This window comes from Archocentrus centrarchus, chromosome 11 (assembly GCF_007364275.1).
Source record: "Archocentrus centrarchus isolate MPI-CPG fArcCen1 chromosome 11, fArcCen1, whole genome shotgun sequence".
In the NCBI taxonomy this organism is placed as follows: Eukaryota; Metazoa; Chordata; class Actinopteri; order Cichliformes; family Cichlidae; genus Archocentrus; species Archocentrus centrarchus.
The window spans coordinates 19,978,517-19,996,402 of NC_044356.1; the positions used below are offsets into that span (position 1 = coordinate 19,978,517).

Sequence of the window (17,886 nt, forward strand, 5' to 3'; positions counted from 1 at the left end):
TCTCATTTGGATTCATCACACCATAAAGCCAGTTGCCACTAATTTCCAGTCCAGTTCTTGTGTAATGCCTCAGCCTTTTCTCCACGCTTCCATGGAAGGATGGCTTCTTGACAGCCATCCTTACACTGAGACCATTTCTCATGAGGCTTCGGTGAACAGTAGGGCCAGATATATTTCTCAGGTTCTGTGTCAGATCTTTGTGCCTTGAGGACATGACTTTCAGATATTGTTCATCTGCTGTAGATCATTTATTTATTTTTGTTTATTTGTAAATTATTATTATTCATTTAAGACTGACTCTTCTTTTGTGTCCTCCACTTGTCCAGTTTCCTCAAAACCTTTAAGGACACAGTCCACACAGTGCCAAGAAATGCCAAGTTTTCATCTAATGGGTCTTTGAAAATCACCTTGTTGATGCAAATGTACTATTTTATGCCTATCAAACTGTGCTATCTTTGGCATTTTTAATAGATTAAACTAAAGAAATGGGAGCAAATTATTAGTTTTTGCAACAGGCCGCTAATAACAAGATGCCTAACTATAAAGAAATGATGGGTGGATCAAGAGCTTTGCACAGTACTGAACCTGTCCTACATACCAGTCAAGCAGAATGCTGAACAGTAGAAGGCACACACACAGATATGCACTCACAGTATGAAAGGGCATGCATACATGGTTCATCAGTTCATTATGAATGAGTTGTCACATTCCCATGATTTAATCCCTGAGCTGACAGAGGCCACTGACCATAGGAATGGAGATTTGAGTTCTGCCATCCAGTGCATTAGAGTCATTGACACATTCCTAAACAGTGCCGCTAACAACAATAGCTCAAGTGAAACCAACACAATCTGACAATTTGCTGTTGGGATTATTTATGGTTGCTGTGGTTAGCCCTAACTGATGGACGCCATGCTCACTGCATTTCTCCTTTTTTTTCCTTTTTTTTTTTTTTACATTACAGCTATCCTTCGCAGCGACAACCCCTGTTCTAGCAGACAAGAAAAAATACCCCAACTTCTTCCGCACTGTCCCATCAGACAATGCCGTGAACCCAGCAGTAGTGAAGTTCCTCAACTACTACAACTGGAGCCGTGTGGGAACCCTCACACAGGATGTTCAGAGGTTCTCAGAGGTTAGTTGTTCTGTTTCATAAATTGATTTTTCTATTTTATTTCAATACTGTTAATGCTCTCTGTTTAATGTTGTTTGACCAGCAGTTCAAGCAATTCTAATATCATTTACATTAATACATGAGTAGAATAAACTGCAAAACGGAGTGAATTAAAGTGTCGATTCATAGTGAAAATTGTTTGAAGAAAACCTTTTTCTCATTATATTTCTCCTTATCGTGGTTGAAACATACATAGATCAGGTGCACTAGTAGTTAAAATCTCCCACTGGTCAAAGGATATGTAAATAATTAATAACATATCTTTGCATTATCACCTTCACCACACTCAGTCCCAACAGTGATCCTTGTTTAGCAAGCAGTTGTGTTTTTCTAAGTTTGTGAGATAACAGTGCTGTTAACCAATGTGTGCCATCCCCATATCTCCTCTCTATGGGAGAAATGTTAAATCACAAAACAGCGACTATATTGGAGATTTTCATCTTAGCATATGCAGATGCTAGTAGAAACAACACTACTACTGCTACTACATTAAAATCACCATCCAGATGTGGATGGACAGGCTGGAAAAATGATTTAGGTTTTGTGCATTTTCATAGTTTCACAGTCAGTACTGAGGACATGTTTTCCAATCACATGAAAGCATGCACGCTGGATTATTAGGAAATGAAAAGGTTATCAAAACCATGGAAAAAATATTTCCAATCACTTCTATATCGAGGAACAGATGAGAGCAGAACAACTGTACTGTATGGAAGTGATGCTCTTTGCAACTCTTTTTTTTCTTTCTATATATCTGCAGTACTTTCTGTGTATGTGTAACAAAGACCAACATTATTAATGTCTCCTTGCTTGAAAATGTCCACCCCTATCCCCTATCCTCCTTAGCCTTCAGTTGCTGCCATTCAAAACAAATATAAATTCACTTTATTGCTTTACTGTATACAGAGTTAGTTCTCACTGAACATAAACCGGCCCTTAACATCAAAGACAGTGATGCATTAGGAAACAACATCTAAAATATGTCCTGTATAGCCTCCAAAGCAGAATTCCTGCTCCAGCTGGAAGCAAATTCAGAATACTGCATGACATTTAGTTCCTTTTATATTTACTACGTTCCATCTGCTCTTTTTGATGTTCCTCTCCCATTAAATAAGCAGAATGCTCAATTCAGCCTACATTACTAGAGCTGGCAGAAGTAATACGTGGATAGATGAAGAACATTATCTGTGTTGACTCAGCACTTGTAACTAACTCTCTTATGACAATGTTGGACCCGAAATATATCTCAAAGCTAGAGTACATATTTTGGAAGCTGTGCTAAGTTGGATTTCAACTCAGGAACAGGAGGCACACAAACGTTTGCACACCATGCAAAAATGCTCACTGTTATTAAAAAGCAGCTAGCAGCTTTTTAATACAAGAGAAATAGGAGGAACGGCATTCAAATTGATCTACAGATGCAGCCACTGAAAATTTCCGGCCGATCCGTGACGCGACCTTGGCCGGTCCTTGGCCGATTCGTGGCCGAACCTCGGCCTAAACGCGATCCCCCGCTAATGACGTAGGAATTCCGGCCACTGGTGGGAACGCCCCTAAGCAGCATTTGGGGAAAATGGTGGTAATGTCTTGTTTATCCACCAGGAGGAGCAGTAATAGTGGAAGCGCATTCATTTGCAGCCCGCTGTATACTGTACCAAGGATCCTCACATCATTGAACTGTAATTGTAAGCGGAACTGTCCATTAAAAACAATAGAAAGATGAGAGTAAAGCGGTCATTATAGTGGAGCGGTGAGTATTGTCTGGAGGGACGGGCTGGGCTTGAAGTTCAGCCCGGGACCTCGGACAGGCTGTGAGCGCTGCACCGCCAGCGAAACTGGGTAAAAAAATAATTAAAATAATTCTGATCACCAGCCGGTTTGGCCTGGCAATGACCTGGGAAGCCTTATCCTCTCATCAGTGTCACATTGTTCTTCCAAGTCTTCACAATGTTAAGCTTTTTGTTTGTTTATATTTTCCCTTTTATTTTATAATCAAAACTGCGACCAAAATGGCTATAAAAGGCCTTTTCTTAAAGGATAAAGTGGTGTTTGAGCCACAGTTACGACGGAGCGGCGGCTCTTTGAAATGGGACGCAGCCTTCCTGCGGCAGACAGCTAGCAGCAGGAACCGGACGCGCCAGGTTAGCCTAAGAAGCTACTGAGGCGTCCGTGACAACCACCATAGAAACAGCCTTTTAAGACCGTTTTAAAAACATCCTCAGAGTTCAAACGAGCAAAAATATATGATTTGAAACAGTTACAGCCGCAGAGCTGTGGCGGCTTCTTTAAACGTTGTTTACATAGATGATCATGAATGATACGATGTAGCTAGCAGTGTAGCTAGCAGTGAATGAGGTGACGTCATTGTGTGCGCATTTCACAGCTGTCTGTCTCAGTCTGTTGTTGTTATTATTCTAATTAACATGCGTTTACTTTCTCTGGACCATCTCAGGTCCACCGTTACAATTTCAGCCTACAAAATAATTTAAATATGAACACACACTCTAACATCAGTGCGCTTTATGAAGTCCAATCCTTAAAATAAATATTATGTTTGTAAACATTCATGTCTCTGAAATAAGTACAGATGTTCATGTTTGTCATTACCATTTTATTTGTTTAGAGAATTGTGAACTTCACATTGTGTATCTAATCAGAGTCTCAGCAACCTTCAGTCAGAGACTGAGACTGGATCACAGCTTTAACCTCTGCAGAGTCACAGACAGACACAAACCTTCCAAATCACACACAAGCAGCCCAGTCTCATCATTTTTGGATGCCTCTACGGTACACTACACTGTGATCAATATATTAAAAATTATAAATGAAAAGATAACATTCACATAAAGCTGTTTGAAAGTAAAATTAATAGGTACTTTCCAATAATATTTTTAAGGATCTCTGTCAGAGACCAGACAGAGCCATGACTCTCAAGAACCAGAGACTGAAATATGGAAAGAAAAAAAAAATCCCTATGAGAAATAAATGTGCAACAGTAAATATTTTGTGCAGTGGAAAATAAACGTTTTGAATCAAAAGCTTTGGATATCATCAAACCAGAAATATAGAACTCATTTTTTTCTTTAATAACACACCTTAGCATGCAGTAATATGACACGTTTCCAAACAACAATACATAGATTTTATTCAATGTTTTGATTGTGGCAGTGAAAACACATGTTGCTGTGCACTGAGACCATGAAGCCCACTTCTCTGAAGCAGCTTCTTCTTCTTCTTGGCATCAAAACAGAGGTGGGAGAAATCTACCAAAAGGAGAAAGAACATCTGAGGTGAAACCAGTCAGGACAAATGATTAAATTATATATAGTAGTTCAATACAGCCTCTCAGGTAGCTTTGTGCTGATTTCAGCTCACTGCTCCTGTCTGTGGACCCGTGGTTTTTATGTTTGTAACCACTTAACTTCCATTCATCTATTTAACTCAGGGAGGAGAAATGTCAGGTTGGTGCAGGCTGGTGAGTTTAGGAGGGAGGTGCGTTTGGTTCTCTGTTGTCATTATCTGAAAGATTTGGTTCACCCTGTGGCTGGGCTGTATCTGGGGTTACGTTGGACCTGTCACACTTAGCAAGTTTCCCAGGTTGGTGTTTATGGTTTAGAACTTCTAGCTCTGGAGCAGCATCTGTGGCTGTGTAGGGTCCCGTTGGTTTTTGCTGTTTCTCCAGATCTGCGTTGGAAATTAGGTTATTGATCTCAGTGCATTCCTAAACAGGCTGAACAAGGTTATCTATCGTCACCCTCCTAAAAAAATGGTCAAAGACATTTTTAAAATTTTATTTTTGTCTAAATTAAATTTTCAACATTCGGTTCAGTTTTTTGTGTTTTCTGAAAAGCCTGAAAAAAATCAAGGGAGGGTGACGACATGTTTCATGGCTAAATAACATAACTGCTGCAGTCTGATGGTGACAGCAAGATCTGAAGCAGTGGGTGACGAGGAAGAGGAGGAATACAACAATTTGAAGAGATCCCTCAGTCTACAGTCAGCACAACGGCTACATTAGTGGCTGTTTGAGTTTCCTTCCATCTGCTGTGAACCTGAAGCACGGAGAACACAAAACATCTCTTCCAAATCTGGGATCTCAATTACAAATTTGTTCTTATTAAAGGTGAAATATGTGTTGTGACCTGGCTTTTTATACACCTGGCGACCCTGGGTCATCAGTGGTAACCCATCCCCACCCCCACACCCATCCCACACACATTCCGATCTACTGGCCCCGTGTACATAACAAAAGGTGGCCTGATGAGATGTAAACTGCCATTTGGAGGCGCTTGGTAGAAAAAGGAGTAGTGTGAAAATGCTGGTAGTTCTAGTGGTCCAAGTTGTTCACCCACTCTACTCTAAGTCTCAGAGTGGGCTTGCTTTGTGGCCTGAACTTGAGTTCAAGCTTCTCCAAACTCCACTGGTGTTGCTCTGCAGTAGCTGGTCCTCCATCTTCTTTCTGTAGGTGTTTTTTCCATCCCTGATTTTCCTTCTGAGATCCTTCTGCACAGCTCTCAGCTCCTCCTTATTTCCTGATCTAAAGGTTCTCTTCTTCTCCTTCAGGAGAGCCTTTGTTTCAGAGCCACAGTTATGTATAACAAGTAATACTCAAGTGAATGTTAAACATGTATTAAAAGAAAAATGATTCAGCTCAGCTCACAAGAAACTGCTGGATACTATTCTGGAAATGCCTAATGAATACAAGGCCACTGTGAGCAATGACAAACCTTTAAACATGATAATCAAAAAGTACACATTAAGTATCATTGCTCACCTTTATTTATGAGAGTGTCACTTCTCAAAATGATTGCATGCTGTCAGCTCTCATGGGTGAAGTTTGGCTTTGAGGGTTGGAGAAGAAGCTTTGCAGCACCTTTGGATTTCCAATTCAGAACTGAAAGAGCAAAGACACAAACTACAATGATGTATGAAGTGGAAATGTTTGATTGTTGCTGCAGCACTAAACAGGTTTATAAACTGAATCAGTAACAAAATTATGGTGTTGAAAGTAAGTAGCCTGATGCTTCTAGATTAGTGACTCCAAAGCAGGCTGAGTCAAAACCTGAGATGGAGACTGGGTTTGTTTAAAGCTGAGGACAGTGAATCAGTCCCTGCTCACTGACAGGATTCCCAGAGTCTGGAAGCTTCTCCATGATGGGAATGTAATACACTGCAAGTTTCAGCTCATTCTCAGGTGCTGGCAGGTTTCATGGATCCTCGTGTTTGTCACAGAGGATTAAAGGCAGCCAGACTTTCAGTTTTATGTGTATAGCGCCAAATCACAACAGTCACCTCAAGGCTCTTTCCACAGAAGAGCTGAAGGCTCTGCATCCCATTCTACTCTTAAGTATCATAGGAACCACAAGTAAGCCAGCAGTCTGAAGTATAAACAGACTGCTCTTTGTTTAAATAGTGAATATAAGAAACTTGCTAATATAAGGTTTGTTTACAGTGAATATAAAGAAATCACGGGAACCTCCCCAGCAGTCTAGGCCTATAGCAGCATAACTAAGAGAGGCTTCAGGGTCACCTGATCCAGCAACTGTGTTCAGACCAGTATCATTTTATTTTACATTGTGATAACCCTGGGTCAGTTCAGTGCAGATTAAATGAAGCACTGTACTCGCAGATATTGAATATGGATGCACTGAAGCTCATCAGGATATTTATTTGGAATCTGTGGCTGAAAATAATCATTTTACTTAACTAGTAAGTCCAGAAGCTCATATTTCTGTCATAACATTGTTTAAATAGTGAACGCTTTCCTACGATATCCGCTAACATTTGCACAGAAAATTTAAGCTAGCGTCTCAAAGACGGCAAAACCCGCAATAATCTCTACAAATGCATCTCAGAGTTGGGATATCAGCGCTCTCTTACACCACATTAATCTAATTTCAAGTGCTTATTGAACTCACTGCCGTAATAATATCACTATATAAATGCTGTCCATTGAAATCCTCTTACCTGAACACTGCAGCATCCGCCGGAAGTCAGCGAGCATGGCTTCTGTAGTCCTTCTTCTGTAGTCCTTCGTCTGTAGTCCTTCTTTGTCAGTGATCCTCCGTTAGAACGATAACTACCTTCTCGACTGACTACGAGGTGCAGACGGCCCTTGCTGGCCCATATTTACAGGCCTGAAAACCGCTAATAAAGTCAGTAATTACCTGATAACACCCGAAGCGGGTGAACTAATGCAATTAGCTGGACAGCAACGGGAATACGCGTGACCATGGTTACGGCCGATGGGGTGATGGGTACTGTAGTTCATTTATTTATTCATCGTTAGTTCATGGATTTAACACAGAGGAAAAACGGCTTCAGACCACGGAACTCACAGAAAAAATTGGACACCGAATATAGCACTAACCATAAACACGTAAATATAAATTTAGACATAAAAAGCCCCACAAATGTCATCGTTACAACCATAAGCAGCACCCCACATTAAATAAAACAAGGAGAAATTCATGTCAAAAGGAAAAGTGGCGCTTAAGGATCGCAATTAAAGGCATAATTCAGCTTCTGAGCTTCCAGTTCAAAAGAAAAGGGGGGAAAAAAGGGGGACAGGGGCAAAACAAAAAAAAAAAACTATACTGCAGCTTAGAAGCCGTGCTCAGAGGCACGAACTTTATCCCCCTGCATTTCAGGCAGGTTAGAAGTCGTGCCGAGTAACACGAAAAAAAGAGGGAATTCGTGTTCATGAGCACGAATCAATAGATTAAATTTCGTGACTACTGCACGAACTGCCGTGAGACCGGGTTGGCTCAGCGCAGCACCGCTTCTTTTTTAACCTACTGTATTTATTTACTTATTTAGTTAAAAGATGAAGTGAAACAAAGGAATCTTTTGGTGATTCGCAATGGAAATGTGTGAAAGGTCATACTGACAAAAATTTTAGGCATCTATTTTAGGTTTTCAAAACTTGATACTTCACCAAAACTTTTTTGAATCACAGAACTCAACGTTTTTGTTAAGAAGGCGCCACCTTTTGGTGACAGTCTACAATTGAGGGAAAGGGGTGTGTTCATGCTGGAAAGTAGATACGCCCAGGAGAAGGAGGGGGACTTCCAGCCCGACGACAGCCGGACGTCGGCCAGCTGGGAGCTGGACTTCAGCTGGCCGACGTCTGGCTGGATGCGGCAACATTAGGTGGCTGCATCTGTACACCATTAGCGAAAGATATTAAAAGCTTAAAATCACATTTTACCAAAATGGATGGTAACTAGCAAGACAAACATATTCCTGCTTGTAGGAGGGTTGAACATTAGGAAACACACCGATTTATCACGCGTTTGGATAACGACACAAACTCGTGGCACAAGCGTATCACATCGGCAGCACAGGAACATTCTGCTAAAAGAGCCTTGTCAGAGGTATTGAAAGCATGAATTTGAGAAACATATTGTGAGCTCTTGCCTCCAGGCACTGGTTGAAAACAAAGTGCTCAGCAGCTAAAGGGTGGGTGGTGAAAGTGGGGGTGTGTATAAGAAGTCTCACTGCAAATCTCAGAGAGACCAAATCCCTTTATCGCTCCCCTCCTGAAAGCACCAAGGGGCTTAGGACGGGAGGAAGACAGACGGCACGATTCAATCAACCTGCCACGAGATTGGCCTCTAATCCCGATTTACAAATATGCACGCATTGCTTCCGTACTTTGTGATTCACGCAATCCTCTGTCGAGTTCAGAGCGTGCCATTCTTTGGTTCATCAAGTAATGATGCCAGCTTGTGGCAAGACAAATGAGATATAGAAGTAAATGTTATTTGATTCATGCAAATAGAAATAAATATTAAAGCTCTGAACTTCATTCTCACATGCTAATAACACTATTCCAGTGTGACATTAGGCAGTGTTACATTACATTTGTATAGTGGTAATTATGTTGTTGATGTGTTATACTCTTAATTTTCATGATGGTTTTAGTGTCACTTGTCAGTTATCCATTTATATAGTGTTCTCCTAGTATCTGAAAATACAGTATTTTTATAGAAAGCCAATGTCCTCCCACTTCTTGAATGTGAAAGTACACAAATAGACAGAATCAGCACAACAGTGGGCAGAGGTAGTCAGAAATATTTCTTGTGCAAATACTTTTTTTTTTAAAAAAGAGGTTTTAATTCATTAAATCTGCACATGTATAATTTAAAAAACCTGCAAACTACCTTAAAGAAAGAACATACTTGTTTTTATGTTAGCTGCTGCAATGTTAAATAAATATGGGGAAAAGAACTATTTATTAGTGCTGTATTATATTTGCATACATTTGGAAGTATTTGACTGTACTGAATATACCATGTGGTATGCATGTGTGTACAGAGGCATTGTCATCTATGTAATGAGCATACTATTGACTTTATGGTAATTTCCATCACCTCTACACCTGCCTCATTCACCCTGTGACATACTCTCTCCCCCTACTGATCTACAGTGCACTTTCCCTGAAAGACTGCTCACAAGGTTAATGTTATGTAACACTTTTTAAAGATGCAGTCAGTGGCCTACACATCACAGGCACAAACATACAGTACAGTGTCCCCTGAGACTGTAACCTGTAAGCAAAAGCCAGCTCGTCACTTCTATTTTTAGGCACCACCGAAACAAGCGCCCACAGACACACACACTCACACACACACATATCAAGTTTATGGATGGACACTGATTTTCTGTTATGGTTTGTGGTTCATTGTATTGAGAAATTGAGAAAGAATGAGTAACAGCTAGGTATTTGGGAACGTGAAGATGACTATCTACACACACACACACACACACACACACACACACACACTCACACACACACACACACACACACACACACACACACACACACACACACACACACACACACACACACACACACACACACACACACACACACACACAGAGCAATCAACATTATTGAGATTGCCAGACAAACAGGTCTCACCCAGGAACAGAGCAGCAATCACCTGTGGGTCAGATGACAGACCTGACTGAGAGCAGGATTAGGACTCTGTCCTCTGTCTGCAGCCTTTAGAGCTTAAATGTTTAAATACACTATGATCACTGATAATTCTAGCATAAGTTACTATCCTAGCACCCACTGTGACTCAGTTCCTCTTTCTTTTATGTTTCATTCCTAGAAATTTTGTTTCCAAAATACAGTGTCAGGATTAGGGTTTGGGGTCATCACTGATGATGATTTAGATCTCAGAGGGTTAACTACCATAGGCTGTTTCTCTCACAACCAATACTATCAGAATAGTCAAGACATATGCTCTTGTTTGCATCAAGGCATGCATGTTAGTTTGTATAAAATTGCTTGAAGCATGGGATTTCGGTCCTGAACAGCTTGCCATCATAGAGTGGAAAATGAATTCCCAAGATAATCCCACAGGTCAGTGTTAGAGTGACTGGCTGCCAGGTGAAGCTCAGCAGAAGCTGGGTGATGCTGGGAGACAGTCAACCTAAATGCTGAAGTATATCTAACACAGAATAAGTTCATAAGAAGAAAATCTAAATTTGCAGCTACCAATAAGAATATAAAAACAGGTAAATTAAAAGCAAATAGAATTGAAATAATTAAATATGATCATTAGGAAGAGATGGTGAAACATAAAAAACAACATACAATAACCCAAAGTGGAGGCACAGAGAAAGCCGGCCTATAAAAATATGTCTTGAAGAGGGATTTCAAGACAGTAAGGAGCTCGCCAATCCAAGCTCCTCAGGGAGGACACAGAAAAATCCTGGGCACCCTTGGTCCCCAGACAAGGTTGTGGGTTGGCCAGCAGAGCGTTGACTGGGCATGAACAGAGTCAGAAGAGATATACTGCAGTGTGAGCCCAGAGCAGGCCATAAAAGTCACCAAAGTCTTAAAATCAATTTTAAAATTAATGGGTAACCAATGAAGAGAAACTAAAATAGGAGTAATGGGACCTCTTTTTTTTGTTTTTGGTAAGGAGTCTGGGTGCTGCATTTTGAACAAGCTGTAGTTTATGTAGACTTTGTTGTCTTGGACATTTGAGCAATGAGTTAAATGGACTAGTTCTTATATAGCGCTTTTCTACTCTATCTGAGCACTCAAAGCGCTTACACAGCATGTTTGCATTCATCCATTCACACCCCATTCATACAAGAACTTCCATGTGTAACTAAGCTAAGTGCTTATTGTTTAACATTCACACATATTCATACTCCAATGCTTGCATCGGAGAGCAACTTAGGGTTCGGTATCTTGCCCAAGGATACTTTGGCATGCAGCCCGGAGCAGGAATCGAGCCGCCAACCTTCCGATTAGTAGGTGACCTGCTCTACCTCCTGAGCTACAGCCACCCCTACGGTGGTCTTGCCATGAGGGAATAAATGCATGAATGTCCATCTTTTGGATAAAATCAAGCAGAACTTACTGAGTCTCCTAAACTGCATAAACAACTGCACTGATGTGCTTATTGAAGTGTGTGAGCTAGTCTTGTTCATGTTTATGCTGTTGTTGTTTAGGGAGGTCTGTCTTTGCAGTGAAGTAAAACCATAGCCTAAAAGATGAATGTAGCTTCTAGGTCCGAGGCTACACCTGTGGTTTCAAAAAGACTTCCGGTCTATGGGAAAATGACCTTCAGGCTTGACCTCTGTGAGCTCATTCCCGATGGGTTTATGGTCAGTCACCATAGTCTGTCTTCTAAATATAGGTCATACTACATGCCACAAAACACTGAGATGGTCACGGCAAAAATGCTCAGACTTCAGAAGCCAACAGGCAACATGATGTTAGCTGCATTCATCTTTTATACTGTCTATGTTTGAAAAGCAATAAAACTGTCTTGTTCTTGCTTTTCAACCCTTGTTTTTAGTCTTTACTCAAGACAACTTGGCATTTGGCATTCCAACTTTGCATAGTGTGACTTTCCATAGGTTCCTGTCCTTTGGGAGGATTGCACAGAGGTGTGTCTCTGTAGCACCTACATTTGCAGAATTGATTGCAAATGGATACAAATGTAGATGCCATAAATCCTGCTTTAGATGATAAATCAGTTTTGATCTGATGTAGAAAGCAATGTAATTCCAAAGGGTAATCAGTACGTGTTTTTCTCTCTGTATTTATTCAATAAAGCTTTGTCAAGTACAGTGCAAAACATTTAACGGTGCTTTAGTGCAAAATACTGTAAGGGTTCAACCATGTGCTCCTCTGCTTAAAGTATACTTTCAGTACAAAACACTCAGCAGCATGGCTGTTTTAAATTTATGTTTCTCTTTGACGACGTAGCAATTTGTCATGTGTCTCCCAGAAAGCGTACCAGGGATTTTCTCAACATCCTCTGCTCCCAAAGTCACCTTCATTTAGTTTCTAAACTCTAGTACTTTACACACATCTGAGTGCATGGGACACTCATTTTTTTATATAATGTGTAGGTCTGCGCTTACTTGTAGTGTGTGTGTATGTGTGTGTGTGCGTGCGTGCGTGTGCATACGCATGCTCAGAAGTGCAATAGGATTACAGCTCTTCTGTATTTGCTGTCGGGGATTCCCAGGCTGCCCCCAAACAATGGTGCATGCTTTTGTTACACAGGAAAGCTGCTCACTTTTCCCCCTCCTACCAGCTTTCAATCCATCTGTCCCCTCCGTCTCTCTCGCTTTGTCTAACTGACTCAGTCCAGCAGAACACAGATGCATTTTTTCCTTTTTCCATCTCAGTGGAAGAAACACAAAAATCAAACCAATAAAATCCTTTTGTGACAAGGGTTTTACTCCTGGAAGTAAATGCCTTTGTGTGTCAGCCTCTGTGTTCCTTGTGAATATATTTTGTATTACAGCAGAAATTTTGCATCTCTCCATATCTTGTGTGTCTGTGGTTGGTACATATTATTCCATAAACTCATGTATTGCTCCCACACACCTTTCACAAGCACCAGGTTGACCAGCTGCAATCCTTCATGTTGAAGTTAGTTTCCTTTTAGAATTAAAGCAGCCAGGCCTTTAAGATCAACACTCAACACAACACAACAGGACATTGTTCCTCGTCCAGACCACCAAGCCAGTTGTTACTCAAGAGCAAAACCTGGTTGTATTGATTCACATCGGCCTCCCTGTTGTTTCAGCTCAGCGAGCAGTACATTGGAGGGAATGTTTGTACAGCAGTGAGTGATGTACAGAGTGATTTAGAGCTTCCTCCAGGGTACCAGAGGAGAAGGCGATTATGAAAACAGACATTTAGAGACATGAGGGAAATAAAGTTGAGGTTGTTCAGAGTTATTGATTTTTAGATGTCAGAAATCTTAGTTAATGCAGAATTGTTGTAATAACTAATTTTAAGCTGCAGTTGACTAATTTTAAACAGGACTATAAATAGCAATAGTACTAATAGTGCTGTAGTAGATGTTATGGTTTAAACACACCACTTTGAGGTGCTTTGCAGGTGCAATGCAAGCTAAAATCTATATTGTGAGAAGGAAGGGTGAAAGCTTATTTCTTCAGGCTTTTAAGTAGAATACAAGAGTTTGTTCAGCTTGAATGTGTAGTTGATTCACGAGCACAACCACAGCAGATTTTAACTCATACAATCAGGATGGGATTAATGTGCAGACATTTCAGCTTTAGTTTAAGGGGTTTCATGAATCTTTTGCAAAAACTGTTTAGGAATTACATCTATTTTTGGCCACAGTCCCCCCATTTTTAGAGGCTCAAAGGCAATTGGAAAACCTTGCATACTTTTCAATATGAAGCTTGTTTTTAATACTTGAATGAAAATCTTTTGCAGTCACCAAAGCTGCCCCCCCCCCCCCCTTCAGATGCTCTACCAAGCCTTTACTGCAGTTGCCTTCATTTGTTGCTTGTTTGTGGGTCTCTCTGGCTCCAGTTTTGTATTTAAATAACTGAAAAGCTGCTCTGTTGGGTTGACCATTGTTGCTGGCCATTAAAGAATACCACATTTCTTTGCCTTGAAAAAACTCTTGGGTTGCTTTTGCAATATGCTTTGGGTCATTGTCCATTTGTACTGTGAAACACTGTTCAATCGGTTTTTGTAGCATTTGGCTGAGTCTGAGCAAAGAGTAGAGCCCCGCACACCTCACAATTCATCCTGCTGCCTAAAGTAAGGCAACTCTGCAAGCAGACAGTACACTGGAAGTAAAAAAAATAAGACCTCCACAGGCAAAACTGTCAACAAGGCTCCGTAAGCAAACCTCCGCAGGCAAGACATCAGATCTCGGAGAACAGCCCCCCACAATGGTGGCTGCTGCAGGATATACAATCTTAACTTTAAATATGGCCGGAATTCCAGGAGGCATGAAATGCTTTAGTTTATATTCATCAGTTGATGAGTGATAAGCATATTGTCTCAAAAGTCACTCACCTGGGTGAAAGGGCACTGTAATGCTGCAAGTGAAGATAATTATATCGCTGTGTTTGCAGCAACAGCTGGGATTTAAGAGCCGGTGTTGTGCCAAAAAGTGATGTCCAGTATTTGCCAAAAATTATTGCCTGTATTTAAACTGATGTTAATGATTTATTGGCCAATAATCTGTCATAGCTCTCATGAATCATAGAGTCATTTTCAGCCAGAAAGAGCATTCCTATCACAAAGTAGAAGCTGCAGTCAATTTTTGGCAAAGTGACTTTTATATATCCCTTTTTATTTGGGTAAAAAGTCTCATTGACGGTAAAAATTTGACATCACAGTTCTATCAAGATGTTTTAAGTGGCCCAAAAGGACTGGATTTATTATAATGTAGGTACAATAAACCAGAATCATAAAAATACTTGCAAAACAGATCATTTCTTTTTTTGTATATAACACCTTCATAAATTCTGTTGACTACAGTCTATTTACCAATATGAGAAAACATATTAGACATAAAAAAAAACAAAAAACAAACAACAACAAAAACCCCCCCAGAAGCTTTGGAGGTCACTTTTTGCCCATTAATCCCTTTTTGGCACAACACCCAGCAATACCATAAACAAAAGTGTGGATAAGTGGAAAAAAAAAAGAAACACAGAGCCAAAGGGGACAGACATGCAGCCTACCTGTAGCTGTTACAAAACATGATCCAAATCACTTGGGTTAACTTTACAAGTCACTACCAGTCAGATATCACGCACCGGGGGAAGACAAAGGAATAACGAGTGAGAGGAGAAGCCTGAGTGGCTTTATGCTGAGGGAGATGCCGCCTTGCAATTAAATTGCAGGTGTATCTCCCCTCAGCACAGCAACAATGGAGAGAGAGAGACATCTTGATGGTTTGATTTAAAATCCACTGTGGTGGTGTGCAGAGGCAACATGGCAAAAATTTGGGGGGTTTTTTTGGTCCAAATATTTAACTGTATCGCTGAAACACTACAGTATATTCTGTAGGAATTAGTATAAATTGAATTCAAGATACAGTAACTTTGGAATGTGTCCTTTGTATAGAAATGTGTGTATCCAGCCACCATGTAGTTGAAGCAATTTAGAACACATAAATATGGGTAGAAAAAAATTAAACACATATAGGGGAAACACACAGGACTTCTGTTTGCTGTTATACTGTATGTTGTCACTGCCAACTCTCTGATGTGTCAACATGTCCCAGCCTAATGTCATGCTCTCGGGTTGGGGTGGAGAGGCTGATGGCTGCAGGGCATGGCCCAAGGACATACAAAATATTTTGTCATCAGTGACACCCAGCATGAAAACCACGGGGCTTTTTTTTTTTTTTATGATATTTTGACTTCTTTAACACAGGTGAAACTGCATTCCATGTCAGAGCCATGGTGTTGTGCATGATGTCTCACTGTGTTGCCTTACTGGAACAGAGCCATTATTAATGGTATTAGTTACACCTGTGGTTTTCCTGCTACGAGAAGTCAAAATGTCAGCTGTGAAAAAGGGCTTCTCTAAAATTCTGGATTAAGGGAGGGAAGCAAGAGGGACGACTTATAGCATGTGTGTGTATGTGATGGTCGAGAAAAAGTGAGAGGCAGTATGATAAAACACCTCAAGCTCGCCATCCCAGTGGGGTACCTGCTCCATTCTCCATCTTCTCAGATTGAATTACCCACCATTCTACTGGTTCAATACATCACAGCAGACATACAGCTGCTGCAGATACATCTACAGTGCTGCACATTTGTCTACTTTTTGTCAAGCCTCAGATAACCAGCCAAGATTATTTGAAGCGTACATTTGCTCTTTTGGATCTTATTTAGTGGAAAAACAAACTCATATCACTGTGACAAATGCATTCTGGGTATATTGTGAAAATTACAACTCCTCATTGAACAGGCTGAGACAAATCAGGAGGATGACAGTTTTGATGCATGTTTCTGCCGTGCTGAAATGACAAGCTGCTTGTCTTTCTGTCTTTTCATTCACAGTTTATGGTAGAATATGCACGCACCATTTCAGAACATTAGATGGCCTGCATCCATCTCGCTTTATTGCTTTATAATACTGCGCACAGAATACTATATGTATATTGCAACATGATTTCATCTGCTTTAAGCCAGCAGAAATATATTCACACACTCATTTTGTATTAGCTTTGACCACAGCGTCGAGCTAAGTGATTGATTTTCTCTCAATGATTTGTGCATATATGATTTTAAAAAATGTAATGTTTATTATCATTTATAGTCTATAGCAGATCCCTCACGCGCCACAGTATTAGGCTACAGTATGTGATTTACAGTAGATACTTCTGTTAGTACACTGTCATGCAGTTTATTGTGTGGGCCTACACTAACTAATGTGATTACATGTGCAGTGAGTCAATGATGGCATTTGAAATGTTTTCTATGTTCTATTGTGAATTTAAAAAATGGGTTTATGGGATCTGCAAATCATCGCATCCTTTTTTTTAATTTACATTTTACACGGTGTCCCAGCTTTTTTGGAAATGTTTGTAATTTATCAACAGTGCTCATGTCTTCTTTCTTTCTAACCTGCTTCCTCCTGTCCATTTCTCAGGTGAGGAATGATCTTACCAACGAGCTGGAAAAAGCAGACATTCAGATTGCAGATACAGAAAGTTTCTCTAATGATCCCTGTGGCAATGTCAAAAAGCTCAAGGTAAGTGCCTGGGAACTTAAGGAAATTATCCATGGCCAGTTCAACCTGTATAATTATCAGCTAAAACAAAATGAGAATATGTCCTTTCGGGATTCATGTTATGTATTATTTTTCTACAGGAGTTCATGCTGTCTGAAGTAAATCCTTTAATATTTTGTCCAATGAATGTCTCCATCTGTGACTGGGCAGAGTAATTCCAGTGAGTCTGGATGGTGACCTCAGTAATCTACTCTGTGTAATGATGGTTGATGGGCATTTAAGCATATACATACAGACAGACACACATGCATGCATGGAAGATTTATTATTTTAACACTTAAAACATGTGTGGTTACAAATGACGCAAATCACATAATTAAGATTAAATGAAAAGGTGCATAAAATTCAGATTTTATTCAAACTATTTAACATCTCGTGAATGGTTACATACAAGGTGCCAGTTTAAAGATGCCTACATGTATTTTTAGTAGAGAGTGGTACAGTAAAAAAAAAAAAAAAAAAAAACTCGAAGTGAAGAGAGTGGAGTGGGTGAAATCCTTTGTTTCCCCCTCCTGATATGTTGGTGGAAGATGTGATGTATACAAGATGGAGCAGGTTGAAAGTAACATGAGATGATGATGAAGAGGAACAGAGAAGGAACAGGAAGCATGAGCTGTCATTCCTAAAATATGTGTGTAAGTCTGCATGT

The 17,886-nt window shown here is 40.3% G+C and overlaps 1 protein-coding gene across 1 annotated transcript in view; it reads left to right on the forward strand.

The window, feature by feature from the left end:
• The window catches only part of gabbr2 (gamma-aminobutyric acid (GABA) B receptor, 2), a 184,085-nt gene that overhangs the window by 91,664 nt on the left and 74,535 nt on the right, over positions 1–17,886 (forward strand). Inside the window, exons 3-4 of the mRNA XM_030741877.1 lie at positions 965–1,135; positions 17,097–17,198. Coding sequence (XP_030597737.1) covers positions 965–1,135; positions 17,097–17,198 — 273 coding nt within the window. The remainder of the gene's footprint in view (positions 1–964; positions 1,136–17,096; positions 17,199–17,886) is intronic.